The sequence below is a fragment of the Dermochelys coriacea genome, chromosome 8, assembly GCF_009764565.3.
Source record: "Dermochelys coriacea isolate rDerCor1 chromosome 8, rDerCor1.pri.v4, whole genome shotgun sequence".
In the NCBI taxonomy this organism is placed as follows: Eukaryota; Metazoa; Chordata; order Testudines; family Dermochelyidae; genus Dermochelys; species Dermochelys coriacea.
Window position 1 is genome coordinate 18,559,562 of NC_050075.1, and position 24,943 is coordinate 18,584,504.

Sequence of the window (24,943 nt, forward strand, 5' to 3'; positions counted from 1 at the left end):
AAAAATAATTTTAATAATGTAACATTTGTGAACTAGCAGTATAAATCCTACTGAATGAGATTTGTCTAATAAGTGTGTCTTTTTGATTTTTCTACTATATCATGCAGGAGTTCTCAAACTGGGGGTCGGGACCCCTCAGGGAGTTGTAAGGTTATTACATGAGGGGTTCACGAGCTGTCAGCCTCCACCCCAAATCCTGCTTTGCCTCCAGGATTTATAATGGTGTTAAATATATAAAAACATGTTTTTAATGTGTAAGGGGGAGTCTCACTCAAAGGGTTGCTATGTGAAAGGGGTCACCAGTACAAAAGTTTGTGAACCCCTGATATCATGTATATGCTCCAGCTCTGGAGAAATGATGCATCCTGGATTTCTTCAGGAAGGCATATAGTTTAGGGCAGATGTTTAGAATGCTTTACTCAAAATAGCAGTAATTGTAAATGCAAATGACCGCCTGGCATGGCTTAAGAGGAATAATTGGCCATTTGCCTGTGCAAATGGTACACAGTTGAATACATTGTGCCTGCACAAGAGCTTGCATTACATTTTTTTGTACCTGCTCCAGAGCTTGCATTTTTCAAAAACTATGGCCCTTGGAATTTGGAACCAAATAATTTTATTGTAAATTTGGAGAAAGTTGCAAGGGGTAACCTATGTCATGTTAAGCATGTCCTATTGATTTGTTAGTCTGATGGTTGGAAGTCACTCATCTGCTGAACTGAAGACTCAATCTGTATCCATCCTACCAAGTATCTCTAGAGCTCCATGAGCAATACAGCAAAGATTCTTCATTTATTGTAGTATAGGATTCAGCCATTCTGATGGCTGTGGTTTAGAATGTATTTGTGCTTCTTGTAGTTCCCTTGCTCATGTTAGTGCTTTCAGATCAACTGCTCAATGCTAAGAGTCAGGCTACGTCTACACTACTGCAGTAAGGCGACCTACGCTACCCAACTCCGACTACATGAATAACATAGCTGGAGTCGACGTACCTTAGGTCAAGTGACCGCAGGGTCTACACCGTGGGGGGATCGACAGGAGAAATTCTCCCGTCGATTTACCGTACTCTTCTGGTCAGGGATAGAGTACGGGGTCAACTGGAGAGCGATGTGCTATCAGTTTGGTGGGGCTTTACTAGACCCGCTAAATCGACCACTGGTGAATCGATCTCAGAGTGTCGATCCCTGCTGTAGTGTAGACCTGCCCTTAGTGTTATCCAGCTGTGAGGTCTGTAGCTACCAGGATAACAACTGCAGTCAAGACTGGGAATGCATTTCATGGAAACAAATAAATGTCTGGACAGAAGCAGTCAGGCTGGGGAAAATTTAATTGTTTATTTGCAGGTTCAAAAATACGACAAGTGAATTAAGATCAGGAAACTAGCCAGCAAACTCTCTAGATAGATACTTTATGTGCACATGACACTTGAAGCATCAGAAGTGTTGCCATATAGATAATGTAGGAGTTCAGCAAATAAGTTTTGTTGTGCTGCATGTGCAAAGTGAGTGGGTTTCCATTGTAAATGAATGAATGGCTCTCCATTCTAATGCAGATGTAGAAACACCAGGATCTGCTCAAATGCAAACCCCAGAGAAGAATGATGACTGTCTTTTGACAATATTAAGAAAACAGCCTGTCATGTTGGTGGGGAGCGGTGGTTGAGAAAGAATGGGAAGAAATTGCTTAAAATAAATAGTCTTGATTGATTGGTTAGTACCTGAATGAAAAAGGTCTTTGCCCTAAGGCCTCCTCACTATCACCAGGCTACACCAGGTGTTAGCTGACTAGCTCGATTGCTGTCCAACTTGTTTAAATCAATGCAATTTGTACATTTCATGGTTTTCATGAGACATTTCTCAACCATTACCTGCCACGGCCGTGGGCAAACAATGTTTCAGATGACCCTAATAACAGTTGAACCATTAGTTTTGTGACTGTGCCTTGTGTGTAAATAGCTTTCATCTATCCGCAAAGCAAATATTCTTATAGTAGAGCACTCAGCCTCTATTATTATTTTGTAACAGAAAATGGACATTAATTTGGCATTGGCAGTACCATATCATGTTGCTTTTCCTCATGTTCATCTGAACAATGCCTTAGAAATGACTTTTTTCCATTGGTGTATTAGGTTAGTGACCTTTATTGGACTGCTTTCCAGTGATGGACGTTACTATAGTTGCGCTGTACTGGCATTAACTCAATGTATTTTCTTGGCAGTGCTGTGCTAACCTCTTACACAGCATGACTATTTAAGAAGGGAGGCTATCTGTATATATTATAGTGAACTGGCTAGTGTGTAGCTCTGAGTAGATAATTGACAATAAAACAATGGATCATCATCTCCTTTTCGCGATTTCCTGGAATGTATTCAATATCCAAAACTATTCAAGAATTCTATTATATTTGTACATTTATTTTAATTCATTGCTTGATTGCAATCAGTGACCTGTGACTGTTTGACTATTGCTTTGTTAGTCAATTGTGATTTCTCACATAAGCCATGTGCTATTCTTTTTCTTCCTTGATTGGAGGAATGCATAAGAACTTCCTGCACAAATAATCACATGCTACTTTAAAATTAATTTCCCACTAATATGCACGCATGCTGCTATAAATTTGCTTTCTTTGAAAAGTCATTGCAGTGATACTTGCTTGTATGATATGAAGTGAACACACATTTTTTTTGAATCAGATCTGCCCAGCTAGGTTTATAAGTTTTAAACTGTTAGCAGATAATGGAGATTTAGAGCTCCAATTTTTGCAAGTATGAAATATAAAATGAAATAAAAAAAATCTCATCCCACAGCAGGGCTCCTGCTGCAAGAATTGTGACCTGGTTCACATAGGGTTGCCAACTTTCTAATTGCACAAAACCGAACACCCTCTGCCCCTTCTTTGAGGCTCCACCCCCCCACCCAGCCCCTTCTCAGAGGCCTTGCCCCCCACTCATTCCATCTCCCCTCCCCCCATTGCTCACTTTCAGTGGGGCAGGGGGCAGTGGGGCAGGGGGTTGGGATGCAGGAGGGAGGTGAGAGCTCTAGCTGGGGGTGCGGGCTCTAGGATGGGGCCATAAATGAGGGGTTTGGAGTGTGGGAACAGGCTCAGAGCTGGTCAGGGTGTTGGGGTGAGGGACAGGGTGCAGGCTCCAGCTGGGGATGTGGGCTCTAGGTAGGGGCCGGGGATGAGGAGTTTAGGGTGCAGGAGGGGGCTCAGAGCTGGGGCAGGGGGTGGGGATGTGGGATGCAGGCACAGGGGGATCGGGGCACAGACTCCAGCTGGGCAGCGCTTACCTCAGGCAGCTCCCGGTTGGCAGTGCAGTGGAGCTAAGGCAGGCTCCCTGCCTGCCCTAACTCCGCACAGATCCCAGAAATGGCCAGCATGTCTCTACGGACCCTAGGCGGAGAGGCCACGGGGCTCTGTGCGCTGCCCGCTCCTGAAAGCACTGCCCCCCCCCAGCTCCTATTGGCTGTGGTTCCTGGCCAATGGGAGCTGCAGAGCTGGCGCTGGGGGCAGGGACAGCGCACAGACCTTCCCTGAATACCTCTCCACCTAGGGTCCGCAGAGACATTCTGGATGCCTATAAACCCTAGGTGCACATGGTTGCAATACCACTCACTCAAATTTGGCCCAGGAGCCTCTCCATCATGACAGCCCATGCGCCAGGTCATAATTTGCAGAGTAGGGAGCCAGGCCCAGCTCAGCAGGACAGGAGCTGCCACTAGGAGGTGAGTGGAAGGCAGACTCACTCTGCAATCCACCCCCTTCAGGCCCTCCCACCCCCCGGGGCAGGACCTGACCCCTTCCCCTCCTCCCCAGATGGATAGAATGAAATAACATGAAATTCATGACAAATAAAATTATAAAGAATTTCCTGGGTCTCTAGAGATCCCCCTCCAGGTCACGTTCCAATGATCACTGTGAAGTTTCAGATGTCTGTGGTGTCAATTAGCAAATTCTAGGGGGCCACAGGTTGGTTATGGTATAAGCCTCTCTCCTAGCACTATCAAAGCCTCATAAGAGTTTTTTTGGCACTACCAATACTTTCATCTATTGAAATCAGATCAAAACAGGCTCCTGGAAACGGGGGGTGGGGAGGACTGCAAGTAGCAAACAAAAGAGACGAGTCAGATGGACAATTTCGCTCTGTTCTCTTCAGTCATCTGTGTGGGCTGGCACTTCATTAATAGCCTGCACTAGCTGGGTACTATTTTTGTAGCCTGATGATTTTTCCAGCAATAATGAACCAGCGTTCCATTGAGGAGGAAAAGACACATTCTTTGAATGTATACTATAAAGCCCTTGAGTAGTATATGCCCAGCATACCCTTTGCAATATGTCTATATCAGATACAAATCATATGAGCTACCAATGTCAGTTTTAGGCGCTGCTGAGCTAGATCAGTGCCGTGTATGATTGGGCCCTGAATATCAGCCTCCTAGCATTTTCTGTTGTATTAAATCAGGAAATTTCTCCTTTCAGGCATGTGCTTTGGTTTGGCTTCTGTCTACAAACCCTGTTCAATATGCCATAGCAAATATTGTCCTTGCACAAACAGAGGGAGTGAACATGAAGGAGAGATTCTTTTTGATTCATTCATTGTTTAATGAAAAGCTGTTTTTTCTGGTGGTTCTCCTACCTGGACTGGCTGCGGATGGGGCTAAAGTTTTAATCTTATTTTACAGCGGTGTTTTACGTGAATACTTTTTTTTGATCTAAAGCATGATAAAGCTACATCTGTGGTCCCCACATTAAAGAGTAGACCAGGAGATGTTTGCTAGGGTTGCCACTTTTAAAATGCTGATAACCAGACCCCGAGACCCCGCCTACTTCTCCGCTTCTTCCCCTCAAGGTCCTACCCCCATTGCTTGTTCCTCTGCCCCATCCCTCTCCTCGTCGCTTGATGGATTGTGTCAAGCAGCCTGCCTGCAAGTAGGCAGCAGCCCTGGATGAGCAGGGGCTGGCACCTTCCTCCAGCCCCACAGAAAACAGACTTTTGGTTCAGGTGCCATTTAGGGTTGCCAGGTCCCCTTTTCAACCAGACTTTCCAGTTGAAAACTGGGAACCTAGCAACCCTAAATGGCACCTGGATGCAGAAGCCAAAAACCAGACCATCGGGGTAAAACCTGGACGGGTTTCAACCCTAATGCTTCCTGAAGTCCCATAAGGCTAAGTCCTGAAAAAGGTGCTTGATATCTTTATGAATTTGGCCTTATGAGAGTTCAGGCCCTCAGAGGCCCAGCCCAGAAATACGCACTGCATCATACATGCCAATATAAGGCCTGCTTCTCCACTGCATTGTACTTCATATTGACATTAAAGGCCTAGTGCAACCCCCCCATGAAGTCAATAGGGGTACATCTACTAGGGTTGCCAGGTGTTCAGTTTTCAACCAGAACACCCGGTCGAAAAAGGACCCTGGTGGTTCTGGTCAGCACAGCTGACCAGGCTGTTAAAAGTCCAGTTGGCATGTCCGGCACCTAGGCAAAAGGGCATCCAGGGAGGCTCCGTGTGCTGGGCCCGCCTGCAGGCACTGCCCTGAGTGCTGGCTTTTTAGCTTCAGCCAATGGGAGCTGTGGGGGCGGCACCTGTGGGTGGGGGCAGTGTGTGGGTGGAGCCCCCTGGCCGTGCCTCTGCCTAGGAGCTGGAGCAACATGGGATGTATGGTCACTGGGAGGCTTTCATGCACAGAGGACAGTTCTCTCGGGATGGACTTCATCTGAGTAGGGAAGGAAATAGACTTCTAGGATGGAGGCTGGCACAACTGATTAAGAGAGCTTTAAACTAGGAATTAGGGGGAGATGTTTGGGAGATGTCCAGGTAATCTCCATGCCGGATTTTAGCATTGAGAGGGAAAAAAACAAAGTAAGAAAGGATACAGCTGTGGGTAGGAGAATGTATGTAAGGAGGAAGGGCAGTGTGGATACCAGTCTAATAGGTTATACTGGCTGTAGAATGACTGTGCCTAATAGGGTACAAAATGTGAGTGAGGCCAAACACCAAAAATTAAGATGTTTGTACACCAATGCGAGGAGCCTAGGTAACAAAATGGAGGAACTAGAGCTACTGGTGCAGGAAGTGAAACCATATATTATAGGGATAACAGAAACATGGTGGAATAGTAGTCATGACTGGACTACAGGTATTGAAGGGTATGTGCTGTTTAGAAAAGACTGAAATAAAAGGTAAAGGTGGTGGAGTAGCATTGTATATCAATGATGAGGTAGAATGTAAAGAAATAAGAAGCGATGGAATGGATAAGACAAAGTCCGTCTGGGCAAAATTTGCATTGGGGAAGAAAACTACTAGAGCTTCCCCTGGGATAGTGCTTGGGATGTGCTATAGACCGCCGGGATCTAATTTGGATATGAATAGAGCCCTCTTTAATGTTTTTAATAAAGTAAATACTAATGGAAACTGTGTGATCATGGGAGACTTTAACTTCCCAGATATAGACTGGAGGACCAGTGCTAGTAATAATAATAGGGCTCAGATTTTCCTAGATGCGATAGCTGATGGATTCCTTCATCAAGTAGTTGCTGAACCGACTAGAGGGGATGCCATTTTAGATTTGGTTTTAGTGAGTAGTGAGGCCCTCATAGAAGAAATGGTTGTAGGGGATAATCTTGGTTCAAGTGATCATGAGCTAATTCAGTTCAAACTGAACGGAAGGATTAACAAAAATAAATCTGCGATTAGGGTTTTTTATTTCAAAAGGGCTGACTTTCAAAAATTAAGGAAATTAGTTAGGGAAGTGGATTGGACTGAAGAATTTATGGATCTAAAGGTAGAGGAGGCCTGGGATTACTTTAAATCAAAGCTGCTGAAGTTATCGGAAGCCTGCATCCCAAGAAAGGGGAAAAAATTCATAGGCAGGAGTTGTAGACCAAGCTGGATGAGCAAACACCTCAGAGACGTGATTAAGAAAAAGCAGAAAGCATACAGGGAGTGGAAGATGGGAGGGATCAGCAAGGAAAGCTACTTTATTGAGATCAGAACATGTAGGGATAAAGTGAGACAGGCTAAAAGTCAAGTAGAATTCGACCTAGCAAAGGGAATTAAAACCAATAGTAAAAGGTTCTATAGCCATATAAATAAAAAGAAAACAAAGAAAGAAGAAGTGGGACTGCTAAACACTGAGAATGGAGTGGAGGTCAAGGATAATCTAGGCATGGCCCAATATCTAAACAAATACTTTGCCTCAATCTTTAATAAGGCTAAAGAGGATCTTAGGGATAATGGTAGCATGACAAATGGGAATGAGGATATGGAGGTAGATATTACCATATCTGAGGTAGAAGCGAAACTCAAACAGCTTAATGGGACTAAATCGGGGGGCCCAGATAATCTTCATCCAAGAATATTAAAGGAATTGGCACCTGAAATTGCAAGCCCATTAGCAAGAATTTTTAATGAATCTGTAAACTCAGGAGTAGTACCGAATGATTGGAGAATTGCTACTATAGTTCCTATTTTTAAGAAAGAAAAAAAATGATCCAGGTAACTACAGGCCAGTTAGTTTGACATCTGTAGTATGCAAGGTCCTGGAAAAAATTTTGAAGGAGAAATTAGTTAAGGACATTGAAGTCAATGGTAAATGGGACAAAATACAACATGGTTTTACAAAAGGTAGATCGTGCCTAACCAACCTGAGCTCCTTCTTTGAGAAAGTAACAGATTTTTTAGACAAAGGAAACACAGTGGATCTAATTTACCTAGATTTCAGTAAAGCGTTTGATACCGTGCCACATGGGAAATTATTAGTTAAATTGGAAAAGATGGGGATCAATATGAAAATTGAAAGGTGGATAAGGAATTGGTTAAAGGGAGACTACAACAGGTCCTACTGAAAGGTGAACTGTCAGGCTGGAGGGAGGTTACCAATGGAATTCCTGAAGGATCAGTTTTGGGACCAATCTTATTTAATCTTTTTATTACTGACCTCAGCACAAAAAGTGGGAGTGTACTAATAAAGTTTGCGGATGATACAAAGCTGGGAGGTATTGCCAATTTAGAGAAGGACTGGGATATCATACAGGAGGATCTGGATGACCTTGTAAACTGGAGTAATAGTAATAGGATGAAATTTAATAGTGAGAAGTGTAAGGTTATGCATTTAGGGATTAATAACAATACTTTTAATTATAAGATGGGGACGCATCAATTAGAAGTAACAGAGGAGGAGAAGGACCTTGGAGTATTGGTTGATCATAGGATGACCATGAGCGTCAATGTGATATGGCTGTGAAAAAAGCTAATGTGGTCTTGGGATGCATCAGGAGAGGTATTTCCAGTAGGGATAAGGAGGTTTTAGTACCATTATACAAGGCACTGGTGAGAACTCACCTAGAATACTGTGTGCAGTTCTGGTCTCCCATGTTTAAGAAGGATGAATTCAAACTGGAACAGGTACAGAGAAGGGCTACTAGGATGATCCGAGGAATGGAAAACTTGTCTTATGAAAGGCGACTCAAGGAGCTTGGCTTGTTTAGCCTAACTAAAAGAAGGTTGAGGGGAGATATGATTGCTCTCTATAAATATATCAGAGGGATAAATATCGGAGAAGGAGAGGAATTATTTAAGCTCAGTACCAATGTGGACACAAGAACAAATGGATATAAGCTGGCCACCAGGAAGTTTAGACTTGAAATTAGACAACGGTTTCTAACCATCAGAGGAGTGAAGTTTTGGAATAGCCTTCCAAGGGAAGCAGAGGGGGCAAAAGATCTATCTGGCTTTAAGATTAAACTTGATACATTTATGGAGGAGATGGTATGATGGGATAACATGATTTTGGTAATTAAATATTCATGGTAAATAGGCCTAATGGCCTGTGATGGGATGTTAGATGGGTTGGGATCTGAGTTACCCAGGAAAGAATTTTCTCTAGTATATGGCAGGTGAATCTTGCCCATATGCTCAGGGTTTAGCTGATCACCATATTTGGGGTCAGGAAGGAATTTTCCTCCAGGGCAGATTGGAAGAGGCCCTGGAGATTTTTTGCCTTCCTCTGTAGCATGGGGCATGGGTCATTTGCTGGAGGATTCTCTGCTCCTTGAAGTCTTTAAACCACGATTTGCGGACTTCAATAGCTCAGACATAGGTGAGAGGTTTTTCGCAGGAGTGGGTGGGTGAAATTCTATGGCCTGCGTTGTGCAGGAGGTCAGACTAGATGATCATAATGGTCCCTTCTGACCTTAGTATCTATGAATCTATGAACATGTTGCTGCTTCCTGGAAGCCGCCTGACGTCAGTGCCACCTCAAACCCCCTTCTGTGCCCCAACTACCTGCCCCAGCCCTGAGTCCGTCCTGCACCCAAACCCCGTTGCACACACTGAAGCCCTCCTTTCTGGCCCTACCCTGGAGCCCACACCCCCCAGCCTGTACCCCTTCCAACACCCAACACCCTTTCCCAGCCTGGAGCCCCCTCCCACACTCCAAACCCCTTGGCCCCATTCCCCAGCCTGGCATCCCCTCCTGCATCCCCTCCTCCTCATCCCCAGCCCCACCCCAGAGCCTGCAACACCAGCCAGAGCCCTCACCCTCACCCTCTCCCGCACCCCAACCCTGTACCCCAGCGAAAATGAGTGAGGGTGGGGTAAAGCAAGTGGTGGAGGGAGGAGGGATGGAGTGAGCAGGGGCAGGGGAGGGACAGGAGTGGAGCCAGAGTGGTGGGGCCACGATGTTAAGTTTTCTGTAATTAGAAAGTTGGCAACCCTAACATCTACACTTCAATAAAAGACCTGCGGTATAGATGTGGTTGGCCTGGGTCAGCTGACTCGGACTTGCAGGGCTTGGGATAAAAATTGCAGCGTAGACATTTGCATTCGGGCTGCAAAGGATGTGGGGGCTCAGATCTCAGGCTCCAGCCTAAGCCCGAATGTCTACATTGCAATTTTTACCTTGCAGCCTGAGCCCCATCAGCCTGGTGTGGGCTCTGAGACTCACTACTAAGGATTTTTTTATTGGAGTGCAGACGGACCCTGGACGTAACCTTCCCACTGATTTCAGGGTGTTGGATCAGATGCAACGTGCAGAAGGGGGGTGTTTTGCATTAACTTTGCACAAGTGTAAATTGTAACACGAAGTGCAAAGCAGTGGAGAATCAGGCCTATAAATTCTAGAATTGTGATCCAAAAGAAATGAATGCTGGACCACCTTTTGAATCATTTACTCTGTCCTAACTCAGTTAGAAATCTCAATAGGTCAAAGCCTGTCCTAATTTATGATCTAAACAACCCCACTGACTTCAAATAACATGAAAGTCAGAACAGAATTTGCCCCATTAAGATCAATGAGAATTTTGTCACAATAAGGACTAAGTGAAAACTGAGTCTGGACCTCCAGGTTTAGCCAGGTGTGTTTAACTCTAAGAGCAGATTGGCCTGCAAAAACAAAAAAAGAATTTTTGTTAAGATGATGTGAAGGTCGCTGATATAAAACAGTGCCTTCTCACAGTACCCTTCTGGAACTTGAGACTTCAAACCTCTAACCTCAAAAGTTAGTAAAACAGGAGCTATGCAGTTAAGAGTTCCCCAGTATGTTCCCTAAAATAACTTACAGCAAGTCCCCCCACACCCAAACTAGAAAATCAGGACACGTACAGCCAAGGTAATGCTTCCTGTGCAACAATCCAGACAACCTTCTCTTCCCTTGGAGGGATGGCGCAAAGAACCTGCAAAGCTAGAGCACCGTATCTTTCCATAACAAATACTGTAATTTTATGTGTCCAACAGAGCTCCTGCCAGAGGTGATGTGACACCAAATTCCCCAAGTATTGTTGCACACATAGATGCCATGTAGCCATATGGTGGCATCCCAAAGAGGGGCAGAGTTAAGGTTGCCTGGGTATGGTTTATGGGAAATAAAGATGTAAAGAATAACAAAGGAAAGGCAAGTTAAGCCTAAATTCTGCTTCCAAAGAATGAATCTAATGCATTATCTGCATGATTTGAGTCTTACAGAGACAAAGGAAAAATGAGACTGTTCAGGGTCTTGCTCAGTCCTCTGTCTAGCTGAAGCTACAAAAAGGGCCTCTTGTTGGAGGACACCATTCACCACATCACATGTTCCACAAGCAAACTGCCCTTCTTGGAAATGCTTTATATACTGAAAGAGCCATCTTAAGCCTTTGACTTGTGGAAATCTGGATTCTGGAGTTCATGTACATTTTAGTACATTAAGATCATTCAGTCAATAGGAAGGTAAATGTGCCTGTTTTGAATAACATTTAATTGACTGGATAAGCCATGCCCTGTGTATTCTCTAATTACATGACCCTGTTTAAATCCTTCATCTAGATCAGCAGAGTATTAGCAGATGGACTATCCAGGACTCAGGATTTTGTTGTAATGCTTTATCACATAATGAAAGTTGTCCTCATGAACAGCGTGAACTCTTCATGCATGTGATTCACTGTGAACAGCAGGCTAGTGATGTCACACCTCCTTTCCTCCTTCCACTTTTTTGCAGTACCTAGTTTATTTCTCTGACAACTAGGGGGGAAAAACTGTGAAAGATACAGGCATATGCAGTACAGTTGTCTTCCTTTCCCTTGCTTGTTCTGTTATACCCATTTCTAGTGTACCAGCATATAGAGCCTTCACATCAGTGAATTCAGAACAGATGACTTTTTGCCTTCAGGGCAGGAAAATAGGGAATAATCGATTATCTGTTTACAGATCAGATCAGCTTTTCAGAATTAAATGGGCACAGTTTCTGCAATAATTCCACACAGCTTTTGCATAGTGCTTTTTCCATTTGTAGATCCCAAAGCACTTCACAAAGGAGGTCAGTATCATTAGCTCCATTTTACAGATAGGGAAACTGAGACTCAGAGTGGTGCAGTGATTTGCCCATGCTCAGCCAGTAGCAGAGCCAGGATTTCATCCCAAGTATTCTCAGTCTTAGGCTAGGGCTCTGTCCTGTAATTGCTTTGGCACACTTCTTCAATTAAGCCTGTACTATTTCCTGGTCATGCATGTGTCCTGCTCTAATTAATCTATAGTCTTCATCACTGTAGTTTACAGATACTTTTTTCTCAACCTATGTATTATATATATATTTTTAACATTAGCTTTAATAAAATTTTTATATCAGACAGTCTCCAAGTATTGAACACTGGAAATAACAGTAATCTCTCTTCCTACCCTGACTGTGCAGAAATAACGATTACTTAATGAGGTTATGTGGGTGGGGAGAATTTATTAAGGGAAAAATCTTCATAGAAGAAATTGTTTTTATATTTAGTTCTCAAAGTAAGTAGGCAAGTGGTCATACTTACTATTCACAAGACCTAGTTCTATAGTCTAGGTCTAGCTCCAGTTCCTGTTGTCCAAGGCTACGCCTACACTGCAAACGCGGGTGCGATTGTAGCTTATATTGATGCACCTGTTAATCTAGGTAGCGTGACTAAAAATAGCAGTGAGGACATTGCAGTATGGGCGCCAGATGTACAAGCCATACTCACATTGGAAGCCTGTGCTGCCACTTCCTCACTGCTATTTTTAGTGAGCTAGCTAGATTAAAGCAACTGTGGGTATGTCCGCATGAGTTGCGAATTATACCCCGGGTGACAGTATGACCTCAGGTGTGTGTGCTCTACTGTTCCAGCTGGACTGATTATCCCATCTTAGTTTGGGCTCACTTTTAATCAACACCCACATCCTGAATCATACAGACTATAGAGTCCAGGTGTAATGTGCTCAACGTGGCTAGCAGTACATTCTGCAGTAGGTGAAATTTTCATTTGATTTTTAAGAGGAGCCTCAAGAAGATGGCACTGCCGGTCATGAAGTGTATAAAACAATGCTGTAGAACCTTCATGGTAAAACCATGTCCATTTCTTTAACATTTGACTTGCACTTGTATAGTGTTAAAATCACCCAATCAAATTTCATTTTGATTTCTAAATGTATTAAAATAGCCACAGAGAATTTAAAATTGCCCATTTCTTGAGCATTGAAGAATCCACTGCCATGTGAAGGATCATGAATTCTGGAATTGTTCTTGGTGACTGTATCTGACTCCATTAGTGAGGCACCCAGATACTTAGCATGTCTTGTCACATTAATCATGTAGTCAATTGAGTTGTAGTACATTAGCAACAGAGAGAAGGGAAACTTGAACCTCCTTCAATCATCAGCAGTCTTTACAGGGCAGGGTAATACACTGCAAGCCTTCTCCTTATCACCATTATGATCAATTGAATGTCGATTTCAATAGTTTTATTGGCAGGATGAGGTCCACAAGTGCTGCCAAAGCTGACATCAAAACAAACATTTAGGTGGAGTGTTTCATCACTAAAGCTTCAGACTCCCTTTACAATATTATTGGTTTGTGTTTCTTTAACTTTTGTTGGAGTGTTCCATCAGAGTAACATGCAGGAGGAGACACACTGTGTTTGTAGTGCATATAAAATCCCTTATAAATAAAACAGGAATATATTTATAACAATAGTAATACTTTGAACTTATTCACGGACTTTCATGTGAGGATCTAAAATGATTTTTTAAAGGTGTGCAACTTTTTAATCCCCCATTTTACAGAAGGGGAACTGAGGCACATAGAAGTGAAATGTGCAGGTTCACACAGTAACTCATGGGCTTGATCTACCCACTGACTGGAAGATAGCTAATGTTTAATATAGCCAATATTTAAGAAGGGTTCTAGAGAGATGATCCTGGGAAGTACAGACCAGTAAGTCTAACCTCAGTACCAGGCAAATTAGTGGAGACAATAGTAAAGAATAAAATGGTCAGACACATAGGAAAACATAAATTGTTGCACAAAAGTCAACACGGTTTCTGTAAAGGGAGACAGGGTCTTACTAATCTATTAGAGTTCTTTGAGGGGGTCAACAAACATGTGGACAAGGGGGAGATTCAGTGGACATAGTGTACTTAGATTTCCAGAAAGCCTCTGACAAGGTCTTTCACAGGCTCTTATGTAAATTAAGTTGTCTTGGGATAAGAGGGAAAATCCTTTCATGGATTGAGAACTGATTAAAAGACAGGAAACAAAGGGTAGGAATAAATGGTAAATTTTCAGAATGGAGAGGGGTAACTAGTGGTGTTCCCCTAGTGTTTGTCATTCCTAGGACCAATCCTATTTAACTTATTCATAAATGATCTGGAGAAAGGGGTAAACAGTGAGGTGGCAAAGTTTGCAGATGATACTAAACTGCTCAAGATAGTTAAGACCAAAGCAGACTGTGAAGAACTTCAAAAAGATCTCACAAAACTAAGTGGTTGGGCAACAAAAAGACAAATTAAATTTAATGTGCATAAATGTAAAGTAATGCACATTGGAAAAAATAACCCCAACTGTACATACAATGTGATGGGGGCTAATTTAGCTACAACTAATCAGGAGAAAGATCTTGGGAGTGATCATGGATAGTTCCCTGAAGACATCCACGCAGTGTGCAGCAGCAGTCAAAAAAGCAAACGGGATGTTAGGAATCATTAAAAAAAAGGATAGAGAATAAGACCGAGAATATCTTATTGCCCTTATATAAATCCATGGTACACCCACATCTTGAATACTGCGTACAGATGTGGACCCCTCATCTAAAAAAAAAAAAAGACACACTGGCATTAGAAAAGGTTCAGAAAAGGGCAACTAAAATGATTAGGGATTTGGAACAGGTCCCATATGAGGAAAGATTAAAGAGGCTAGGACTTTTCACCTTGGAAAAGAGGAGACAAGGGGGGATATGATAGAGGTACATAAAATCATGAGTGGCGTGGAGAAAGTGAATAAGGAAAAGTTATTTACTTGTTCCCATAATATAAGAACTAGGGGCCACCAAATGAAATTAATGGGTAGAGGTTTAAAACAAATAAAAGAAAGTTCTTCTTCACTCAGCGCACAGTCAACCTGTGGAACTCCTTGCCTGAGGAGGTTGTGAAGGCTAGGACTATAACAGGGTTTAAAAGAGAACTGGATAAATTCATGTAGGTTAAGTCCATTAATGGCTATTAGCCAGGATGGGCAAGGAATGCTGTCCCTAGCCTCTGTTTGTCAGAGGGTGGAGATGGATGGTAGGGAAAGACCACTTGATCCTTACCTGTTAGGTTCACTCCCTTTAGGGCACCTGGCATTGGCTACTGGCGGTAGACAGTATACTGGGCTAGATGGACCTTTAGTCTGACCCAGTATGGCCATTCTTATGTTATGTTCTTAGGAGTAGAACCCAGGTCTCCTGACTCCCAGTTCTATTGCTCTAACCCCTAAGAAATGTTGCCTCCTTATGACACAAACATAGTGGTCTGTTTTTTTTAAATCTTCTAAACATTATTGTGCATTTGTCCCTAGAAAAGCCTGACTCTGAAGTAAAACACATGATCATAATTGAATCACATTAGATGTCACAGATCCCTATAGTCACAGGCTGTGGCAAATTTGTATTGTAGAATCAATATATTTTTTACAATCAGAGCCTGTGCTGAGCCTCTAATATTAGAGACAGCCTCCATGAAATATTACATTGATTACACTGAAGAAGTTGAGAACAAAATAATAAATCCCCACTGGGTTCTATATTTATTAGAATGAGTGTCTTCAATACAATAAAATCCAAGTTTCATCCCTTAAAACACTATTATAAATACCATAAAAATGCATTTCACCTCCGGTCAACCAAGCTGCAATGGCTCATGCTATACTAAGCCCTGAATAAAGGAGAATACCAATTGTTTTCCTTCTTATCTCGCGGTATTAAGTACTTGTCTAACTCCAGAGATGGGATTATGATGGGGTCTGAATCATCTCCCACTAATAAAATCCAATACAAAATTTTGGCATTTCTGTTGTTCAGAGAGGGTAGGCTGCAAGGTTAAGAATAATAGACCTTGTCACTTCATATAGCCTTGTTATTAGAGATATTTAGTGCTGAGGCTGGGCTGTAGGGATAACCGGTAGGATGCAATGATGTTGCTTCCTGCATCAGCGAGCACAATATTGATTGTAAGCTGTCATCCTTTGTGCATGCTTTGTGGTATTCCAATAGTCTCAAACAGACCACAGTGCATCAGGCGAGTGTCTCACATGCTGTATTAACCAACACTGCTATAAAAGCTTGGTTACCATCCTTTAATACAGCTCTAGAATATCCTGCCACCTCTTCTCTGGTTACAGCAAGCACACGTGACTCTTCACATTGGAGCATCAAGGGCTAAATAAAATAATGCAGGGTGCAAATCCTTCACTGGTTGTTTTAGGGCCTTCTGCAGGCCAAGTATCAGTATCTCCCATTGTAGAGTTGCTGGTACTCAGCACATCTCAGGGTCAGGCCAATAGTTTTGTGCATTGATCCTGGTTTCTGTAAATGGCCATAAACAACAATTATGCTCAGAGAAATGCCCATATAACTCAGGAAATGTTTGATGCACAAGAGAACAGGAGAGGCAAATTCAGCTGTTAACAGGTAGTGCAGGAAAACAAGCCAGAAAGCTGTATATTTCACTGTGCACCCATTGTATTTATAATTGTAGTAGTAGGGGTTGCTCATGATGGGCATGATAAGACATTGCCTGGTTGCATGCTACTGTAAATAGGTTCAGAGCATGTGCTCACTTTCACCTGTGCCTTTTCTGAAGCTGCCTGTCTCCACTGACTTGTACTTTAGGGCTTCTCTAAAAATTGCTATTCACCAGTTAGGCTGGGGCTGTACTGATCCTCACAGAGAGCCATGAGCATAGTTACTTTTCCTTCATAGGAAGAAACCTTGGTAAGTCCTATGGCATGACCATCGTGGCTGTGGTGGAATTTCATCACAAAGGGGTGTGTGTGAGAATGAATATAGGGACGATATAAAATACTTGGGTCCAATTCTTATCTCACTCCATATGAGTAACTACCATTGATTTCAATGGGTACTACAGCACATCGGTGAATCAGACCCCAGTAATTAGCAGACCCTTTTGAAAGTGTGGTTGTACATGGTTCCAGGAGATTTAGGAGCCTCAGTTGGAGCCACATGCTGGCAGTCAATAAACTCTGTCTCTCACCAACATGCCTCTCGTGGGTGCTTACTAACCATTAACGGTTGGCAATAATGCCAAGGCAGAAGCAGACTCATAGGGAGCTTGATATGATCAAGTTGTTCTGTCAAATCTTCTTGAGGATGGCTTGTTTTTCCGTGTTCACCTCATTCCCTGGCTGGTCTTGAAGCCTACCGTTGTGACTAGGCTGTCAGGGATGGCTTTCCCCACTGATATGCCATCTTGGTTTAGGATTCCCTGGATCCTAGAGGGAGCAATCTAAGCAGGGCTGCTGTATTTAGCACCACTGTGCTTGTGGTGCAGCTGCCCTGCCTACCCCTCTTCTTGCAGCCAGTAGGCATAAGGGAATTTGGTGGTAGTGGGGGGAGAGGCATCGTTTCAATAAATGCACTTCCATTGGGGTTGTGGTGCCATGCCTTGACTCTATCCATCACCACATCCCTTCTGCCCTCCCTGAGCTCAGTGTATATAGGCCACCTCTGCTATATGGCTGCCACATTAGCTTAGCTATTTGCACTGGATGCAACTGGAAATCCACATCAACTAGGTCACCATACTGCTCAGTACTGTTGTGGATCACATCCATGCAGTAGCACAACCCCTTGTATCACTGGCAGGATCAAGCCTGTATTATTGACCTGGGATAGAGTCCAACCAGCAAACTGAAGGTGAAAGGCTCTATTTCCCACTACCACTCTCTGAGCCACCCTGCCACCCGAATTACCCACATAGTCACTAAGGAGGATTTATTAGGTCCCTCTGTCATGCCTAGCAGCACTTCCAACAACATGATCAGAGACTGGCAGACAGCTGATTTTGAGTCTCCCCAGGAACAATCCTGGCATTAAAAGTTTAAGCTCATGCAGCATTTAGAAACCACACCAATCAGTGAAATCACACCAAAACACATTTGAGACAATTTTACTTCTGATGCCAGAGTGCAGGCTCTCTTTACAGGATTTTTTTTTTAAAAAGACGTTTACTTTTGCTATTTTTTTAATCATTTCATTTTAAAAAACAGGTTACTCCAGAAAGCCATTTTTTGTAATAAATTTGTAAGCCAGCATAATTTTTTCCCTTGTAATCATTCCTTTAACCAAGGCAAAGTTATCTGTTCCTGTCCTGAGAATTCTCATTGAACAGCTGACAGGCTATTAAGTAGTGAAATAATAATTAGAAGCTTGGTTCCAAGTACTTCAACAGTGACTTCCTCCTGCCCCAGAGATATTAAGTGAAGATCCCCAATACCTGTGCAGTTTGTGTAATTTCCTTATGGTATTTATGTCCCTTGAGTAAGTGGCAGTCTTTCTCGTAAGGTATAGGACTTGGTAAGTCTTGAAGAACATGCTGGAAATCCAACTCATGCCTTACAAGAGAGACTTTAAAGGGTATGCTTTGCCTTTAAAAATTCTAGTAAATTTCACTGCAACAATCACAGCTGTTGTCTCTTTTGCCCACTGTTCATAAGCCACAAGAATGCACAGCACATTGACCACCATGTAGCCACCTACAGATTGAATAAAATTTCAGTTTTATATTGTACAATTGCTCAGATAAAGAAGGGACCTGAATAATCCTTAGGGGCAGCCTTGCCATGCAAAGAGGAAGAGCTCTTATTTATTACCATTATACCACAGAACCATGGACACCCTCTCTTCAAAGCAGTCAGGTGCAGACAGCAGTATGTGGTGGTGGTTGTATTTTTCCCCCACAATGTCATAAATTAGTAACTTAGAATTTGTCATTCAAATATAAATAAATAAATATTTTTTTTTTTTAAAAAAAAGGAAGAGCGAGACTCAGTCATGACATGCAAGAGATTAAAACAGAACTATTAAAAATGACCATAGTAAAACAGAGGAAATGCAGACAAAAAGCCCAGATTCGTTTTGGTTTGCAATAGTTGCATTTTGGAAGCATTAATTGTAAAGGTATGTCATATACCAAAAAAAGGCACCACAGTATCTACAGAGCCAAATCCTTAAGAGTTTCTGTGGGATGCAAAGAAGGAAGTTAGCAGCCTTGATTAGAATGTACAGTTGATCTTTCCCTCCTACCTCCTCCTCCCCCCCCCCACTTTAAACCTGTCCACTGCAAATCTGATCTTTCCATTTTATGTTTGGTTTCGCTGTCTCCAGTGGGGCGGGGGGAAGAAATAAGGGAGAAAAAAAAGATAAATTAAAAAAACAATGGCAAGGGCAACATCATTCTGCAAGTGGAATATCTCAAATGATACTAAAAGAACCCTGGGATTGCTTAATTAGAAACAACACATACACACACACCCCTTCTTTTCTGACCTTAGTTGAATTTTTAAATACCATACTACAGTATTAACCTCAATTTAAACCAGCAGACGTCTAGAACCAAACAACACTAGGAACCACCAAAGAGTACTGGATGTAATAAAAGCATCAGAAATCCAAGCCAGCTATTGAAGGGATCATTACATTTGTTAGCTCTCAACTCTTAAAAAAAAATAAACAAAACCATGATACCAGTACCTACTGGGTTTGCCAACCCATTGCCTTAAGGTGAGTGGGAGGTAGGGGATATTGGAATCTGTTTGCATGCCTCTACACATTATCTGCAGAGGAATAATTAAACAAATGAACAGGGAGGAGGGAAAAGAAAAGAAACATTTTAAAACTTGTGTTTACTAATATTCTGTACATGAGATTCCTAAAGAATAACTTGTCCTCCTAGTTAACCTTGTCCTGGAATATATACAGATTATTTGTTGCGGCCACTGCAATAATATTTTCTGAAGGATGCCAAGCTGTATGCAATATCTTTTTGCTGAAGTCCAGACTGTCCACGCTAATTTCGTCTTTCCTCCGTTTGCCCCCAACGCACACTTTGCGGGGCTTGAGTATGGCCCGGGGTTTGCTGTTTTCCCTAGAGGCCTCCAGGGTTACATCACGCTTGGTGTTGCGATCAAACATTCTGAAAAAATTGTTGTAGGAGCCGGTCATTATGACACTGTGAAGCAAGTGGAAAGAACAGATGAGAGTTAATTATGCTATATGAGGATGGCACAGCAGCTAGAGTTTAGGGCCTCTCAAGCTTCTATGTCTTACTCTCCTTTCCCCAATCTTGAGGCATCAGATCAGATTCACTATCCTTCTGGACAATAAGGGCATGATGAGAGACAATGTCACTCCTGGATTAGCCATAGTGGTTTGTGACCGATTGACCTCAAGATGGCAACCTTCCTTCTTCCCCAAGGACTAGGAATGACTTTGGTAACTTTCCTTTGAGTTTTTGTTTTTTCCCCATGCCTCTATATTTACTGGGCTTAGATGACTGAGAACTCTATTGATAAAGGCTATTCTTGCAGGACTTCCAACCAGCCAGGATCAGCAAGTTCTGGAGAACTCCATTCCTTTTATCAGACCAAAGATCTTTGGATATATTTGAATAAGCCCATATATCTCATCAAGTCTTTTCTCTGTACTTATTCAAAGAAAATTCTCATGGAAATCAGTGAGTTTTTCCAAAGCACAGACTGAATAAGACTCTCATAATTCGACACAAGTTTTTTCTGACCTGTACTCTAAATTTCACCCATCATTAAAGGCAAAAAAACCCAACCTTTTAAACTACTGAGGGGGCAAGGAGGCATTATTTGGAACCAGATTAGATATGGGATTTGGGTTCAAGGCTCAATTAAGTATGGGTTTATGTTTTGAGGGTGCTGAATTTGCACAAGATTTTGGTGCACAAATGCAGAAATCATACAAGATTTCAGGTAATCTTATGTGATTTCTGCCACCTTGAATGGTGTGACTAATGCGAGAATTTCTGCAATTTTGGACCAAACTGTATTGTCATCTTCTTGAGCCAAAATCTTCACATGAACAACTGGTCTCCTGAGATTTCAACCACATCAAAACCAGAACCAGAAGGTTTGGATGATGTGGTACCAAAACTTCAGGCATAGATTCAGATTACAAGGATTTACATCTGACAGCACCTCCCCACCTCCAATAATGCCTGAAATTTGGAAGAGTTTAACATGCAGTTCTGGGTTAGGCCAATCTCTGTTTCTATCCATATATTTATGAAAAGAACTCCAAACTGTGCACCAAACATTTATGCCATCCACAAAGAGGTCAGTGAAAGAACTACAGAGCAAAAGGGAGAGAAGAGCCAATAGTATGATGTACATGCTGGTTGTGGTTAAGGTTGCATTACATTTTGCACTTAACACAGGAATTCAACTTCTCTGCTGTGTAAGAAAAATAAAGCATATCCTCCCAAACTGACAGCACATTTTGAGTGCAGAATGAATAATACAATGGGTGGTTTGGGGAACCGTCAGAGAAAAATCCCCTCTTATAATTCATGATGATGCGTCTCACCTGTCAGACCCATTCCACACACATTCAAATTTATCGAAGATGCAGTCATTCTCATAGAGTGAGCACAGCTTGCTTCGGAGGTAATCGTGTACCTAACAGCAAAGACACAAGTCAGCGGAATGAAAACAAGACCAGGCTCTAGCAGAACTTTCACAAAGCACGAAGTCCAAAACTCATCAAAAAGCATAGCCAGTTTGTCAGCATTGCACCTTCAACATCTACTCACTGCTTGTTACTTCTGCATTTCACCTATATAGCCCAGCGCCTTACAAATGTGAGGTTTGTTCCTGCTGTAGTACTTACTAATACATTCTCAAACAAAGGCATTGATGGATATATTGACTGGTTCACTGTGTTCTCTGAATGCATCCGATGAAGTGAGCTGTAGCTCATGAAAGCTTATGCTCAAATAAATTTGTTAGTCTCTAAGGTGCCACAAGTACTCCTTTTCTTTTTGCGAATACAGACTAACACGACTGCTACTCTGAAACCTGTGTTCTCTAAATGGAGTTGGACGGAGTGATTAAATGTGTTCAGTTGTATATGCACTTTCAATCATTTTACAGTCTAGCCTATGAAAAATGAATGTTACCATTTCAAAGATGGCTCAAGTCCCCAGTGGGCTGAAGTACAGTGACAGATCTGTGTTAAGGGACCCAGCATTGGAATGATATCGGGTGCTGCGGGTCTGGATTAAGGAAGGTCTTGTGGGGCACTTTGCACAACACCTGTCCAAAATATACCTGAAAATCAATTCCTCACTTTCACCAAACTAATTTCACCAATCCATCCAAATCATAAAAGGAAAAAAATTAAAAAGGTTATAATTTATCAAGTCACTCAAGCTCATATTTTATAGACATGCTCCCATTGAAATCACAGGCAAAACTTCTGTGGGAGCAAGGGGCAAGTTCTTATACTTTGTATGTTTACCTTAACCCTTTCTATCACGAACTTGAGCACCCATCAATGAAAGATGAAATCTGGTGCTTTCCCATTTATTCCGAATCCCTACAACTGCTCCTATTTAGTTTTAAATGTCTCTTGTCCCATCAGCCTTGAAGATGAAATACCTGGTATGTCTCAATAGGCCTGTTCTCCATGTTCAGGTCCCATACTTTGACGGTGAGATAGTCCCTGGTCATGATATACCTTCCACTGTGACTGAATTTAACATCAGAAATTGAGGAGATTATCTCAGAAAAAAATGATCTGTTACTTGGGTCTTCAGGCTCTTCAAAAACTGCAGAACAAAAGAAAAACGGCAACATAAAACATGCTGTAAGTTGAATCCATATGATCTTAGAGGAAAACTGGTCATGCAACAATGGCACACTGGGGCCCTAAATCAGGAAAGCATGTAATTAACTTAAATGCTTTCCTGAATCAGGACCTGTGCTAGCATGATCAGTTGGAATGTTCTGATGTGTCTGCTTGGACAGTATTTAGTGACAAATCAGTGACTTTACCTGTATAGAAAGGACCGTAACAAAAGGATAGGAACATAGGAATTGCCATTCTACATCAGACCTTAGGTTCATCTAACCCAGCAATCTGACAGTGGCCAGCACCTGGTGCTTCAGAGGAAGGTGCAAGAAATCCCTTAACGGACATTTATTTCATGAACCAGCCCACAGGGTAAGTTTCTTCTGATATCTGTATCTGAATGCGCAACATTAAAATAATCAAGAGAAAGAAGGGAAATTTGAGCCAAACTCAGTTTTGTTCCTACTTTTTCCTAAGAACCCTTCACAGCATTTGAGCCTGATCCTTCATGGTGCCGGGGACCCTACATTCACATTGATGTTAGTGTCAGTGCAACACAAAAATCTTGCATATTAAACTCTTTTTTGGAGTGAAACTTCATTTTTTCCCTTGAGTACCGCCTCTTTATATCATGATGAGGAAAACCTGACATTGGTGTTCTGAGATCTTAGAGAGACATTTTCAGCACAAAGGTCTAGCACCAAAATGCAATGACCAGTGAGACTGTCATGCTTTCTCACTAGTTAATTTTGTCTGACAGTTTTAAACTATACAGTACAATCTGTAGTTGCATTTTATCATTCATGTGCAAGGCACCCTACAGTGCTATTCAGAGTCGTTATAAATCATGCACTATAAAATATTAATTTCCTAAATTAAAATGCAGCACTACAAAATGAGGCGCCACTTTGACTGCACAGCTGGAATGAATCCAAAACGTGGAGAACACCAGAGTTGCAGGGCCAAAACTGACTCTGCTATAAACAGATGCAACTCAATTGGAGTCAGTGGAATTGCATCCCCATTTATACTGGGTCTGGATTTGACAAAGTAGACAAAATGCCCATATTTGAAGGATTTTACCCTGCATAGTTGAGGCTACCTCATCTTTAATAAGGGCAACGGTCAAGGAGGACCATAGGAGATCAATATATCAACAATGTAACACTAGCCCAAAACCATAAAGCCTTACAGATCATTCCTGTTCCCTGAAAATCGAAGTGATGAGTAACTGGAAGTCAATGTACAATTTCATAGCTACTGTAAGCATACAATCTTGTTACTCCCTGAATACGTCACAATATGAGCAGCTTATAAAGGAGACCAATGAAGTTCAGCAATTTGGGGCCTATTTATAAAATTATATTTCTGAATGCCATCAGCAGGACATATGTCTCTCTCAAAACCACCTGAACTGGTGGTCCTCATCACATATGGACCCTTGTTGGCGGTATCAACAGAGGCTGAGGACAGAGTGGGCCATCTATCAGGTCTGATCCATCTCTATAGATGGTTACTACAAGTTAGGGTTGAGGCAGGGTGGCATGGTGGAAGTTGGTATTGCTGCTGCACAGGCTAACCTTGTGCTGTGGTTGAAGAGAGGACTCCAGGCTCCATCCAGTCCCTTTCACTAGAACTGAAATTCTTTTTATAAAATCCTCTCCACTGCTGTTCCATTGAAAGTTGGGCTAATATTCAGACCCACCTGTCTAGAAAATAAGTGGCTTAACCTGGCAGTCAGCCTGGCTGTTTCATGTACCACAAAAAGTGCTGCCAGAGACTGACTTTCAGAAGACCATACTGAGTGCAAACATTTGTTCAATGTAATTATCCCCCATCTGAGTGCTGGGCTGAGAACTCCTGAATTCTGGAGTAGGATGGGGGGAAAAATCGCCTCAAGTGCCAGAATAAATGATCTCTCTACAATCAGAAATGGCGTAGCTCACAGCAGGATCCAAGTTGGGCTCCTTTAATCGCCAGCAGGAATTCTGCTGACCTGCAGGTTTTAAAAAGTAAATAAATAAAAAAACCAACACCCCAACAACAGAAAATAAAAGATCTGAGCTGGTCTGCAGAGAGCATCTAAATTCCATGTCATGTCTTCGGTGTAATAATTACAGGTTTGCTCACACCCGGTGGGCTGACTTCATGAGGCTTTCTTTAATGGCTGCATCATTTCCATTCAGTGTGTACGTACGTGTATGAGCTTGTGTCAAGGCTGGAAGTGTTAAGTCTATAGCACACGAGCAGGAGGAATTATTGCTGATGCTGTAGAACTGGGAAATGTCAAAAACTACAAAACAACAAAA

General features: G+C 42.3%; 1 protein-coding gene across 4 annotated transcripts in view; it reads right to left on the bottom strand.

The window, feature by feature from the left end:
- Positions 1–17,909: 17,909 nt before the first annotated feature.
- Positions 17,910–24,943, bottom strand: part of PPP2R2B (protein phosphatase 2 regulatory subunit Bbeta) — a 253,503-nt gene continuing 246,469 nt past the window's right edge. For all 4 annotated transcript variants that reach the window (XM_038413477.2, XM_043490656.1, XM_038413478.2 and 1 more), the window contains 3 exons: positions 22,442–22,611; positions 21,369–21,460; positions 17,910–19,986 (listed from right to left, as the gene is read on the bottom strand). In XM_038413477.2, the coding sequence (XP_038269405.1) occupies positions 19,707–19,986; positions 21,369–21,460; positions 22,442–22,611 (542 nt within the window). In that variant the 3' untranslated portion in view covers positions 17,910–19,706. The remainder of the gene's footprint in view (positions 19,987–21,368; positions 21,461–22,441; positions 22,612–24,943) is intronic.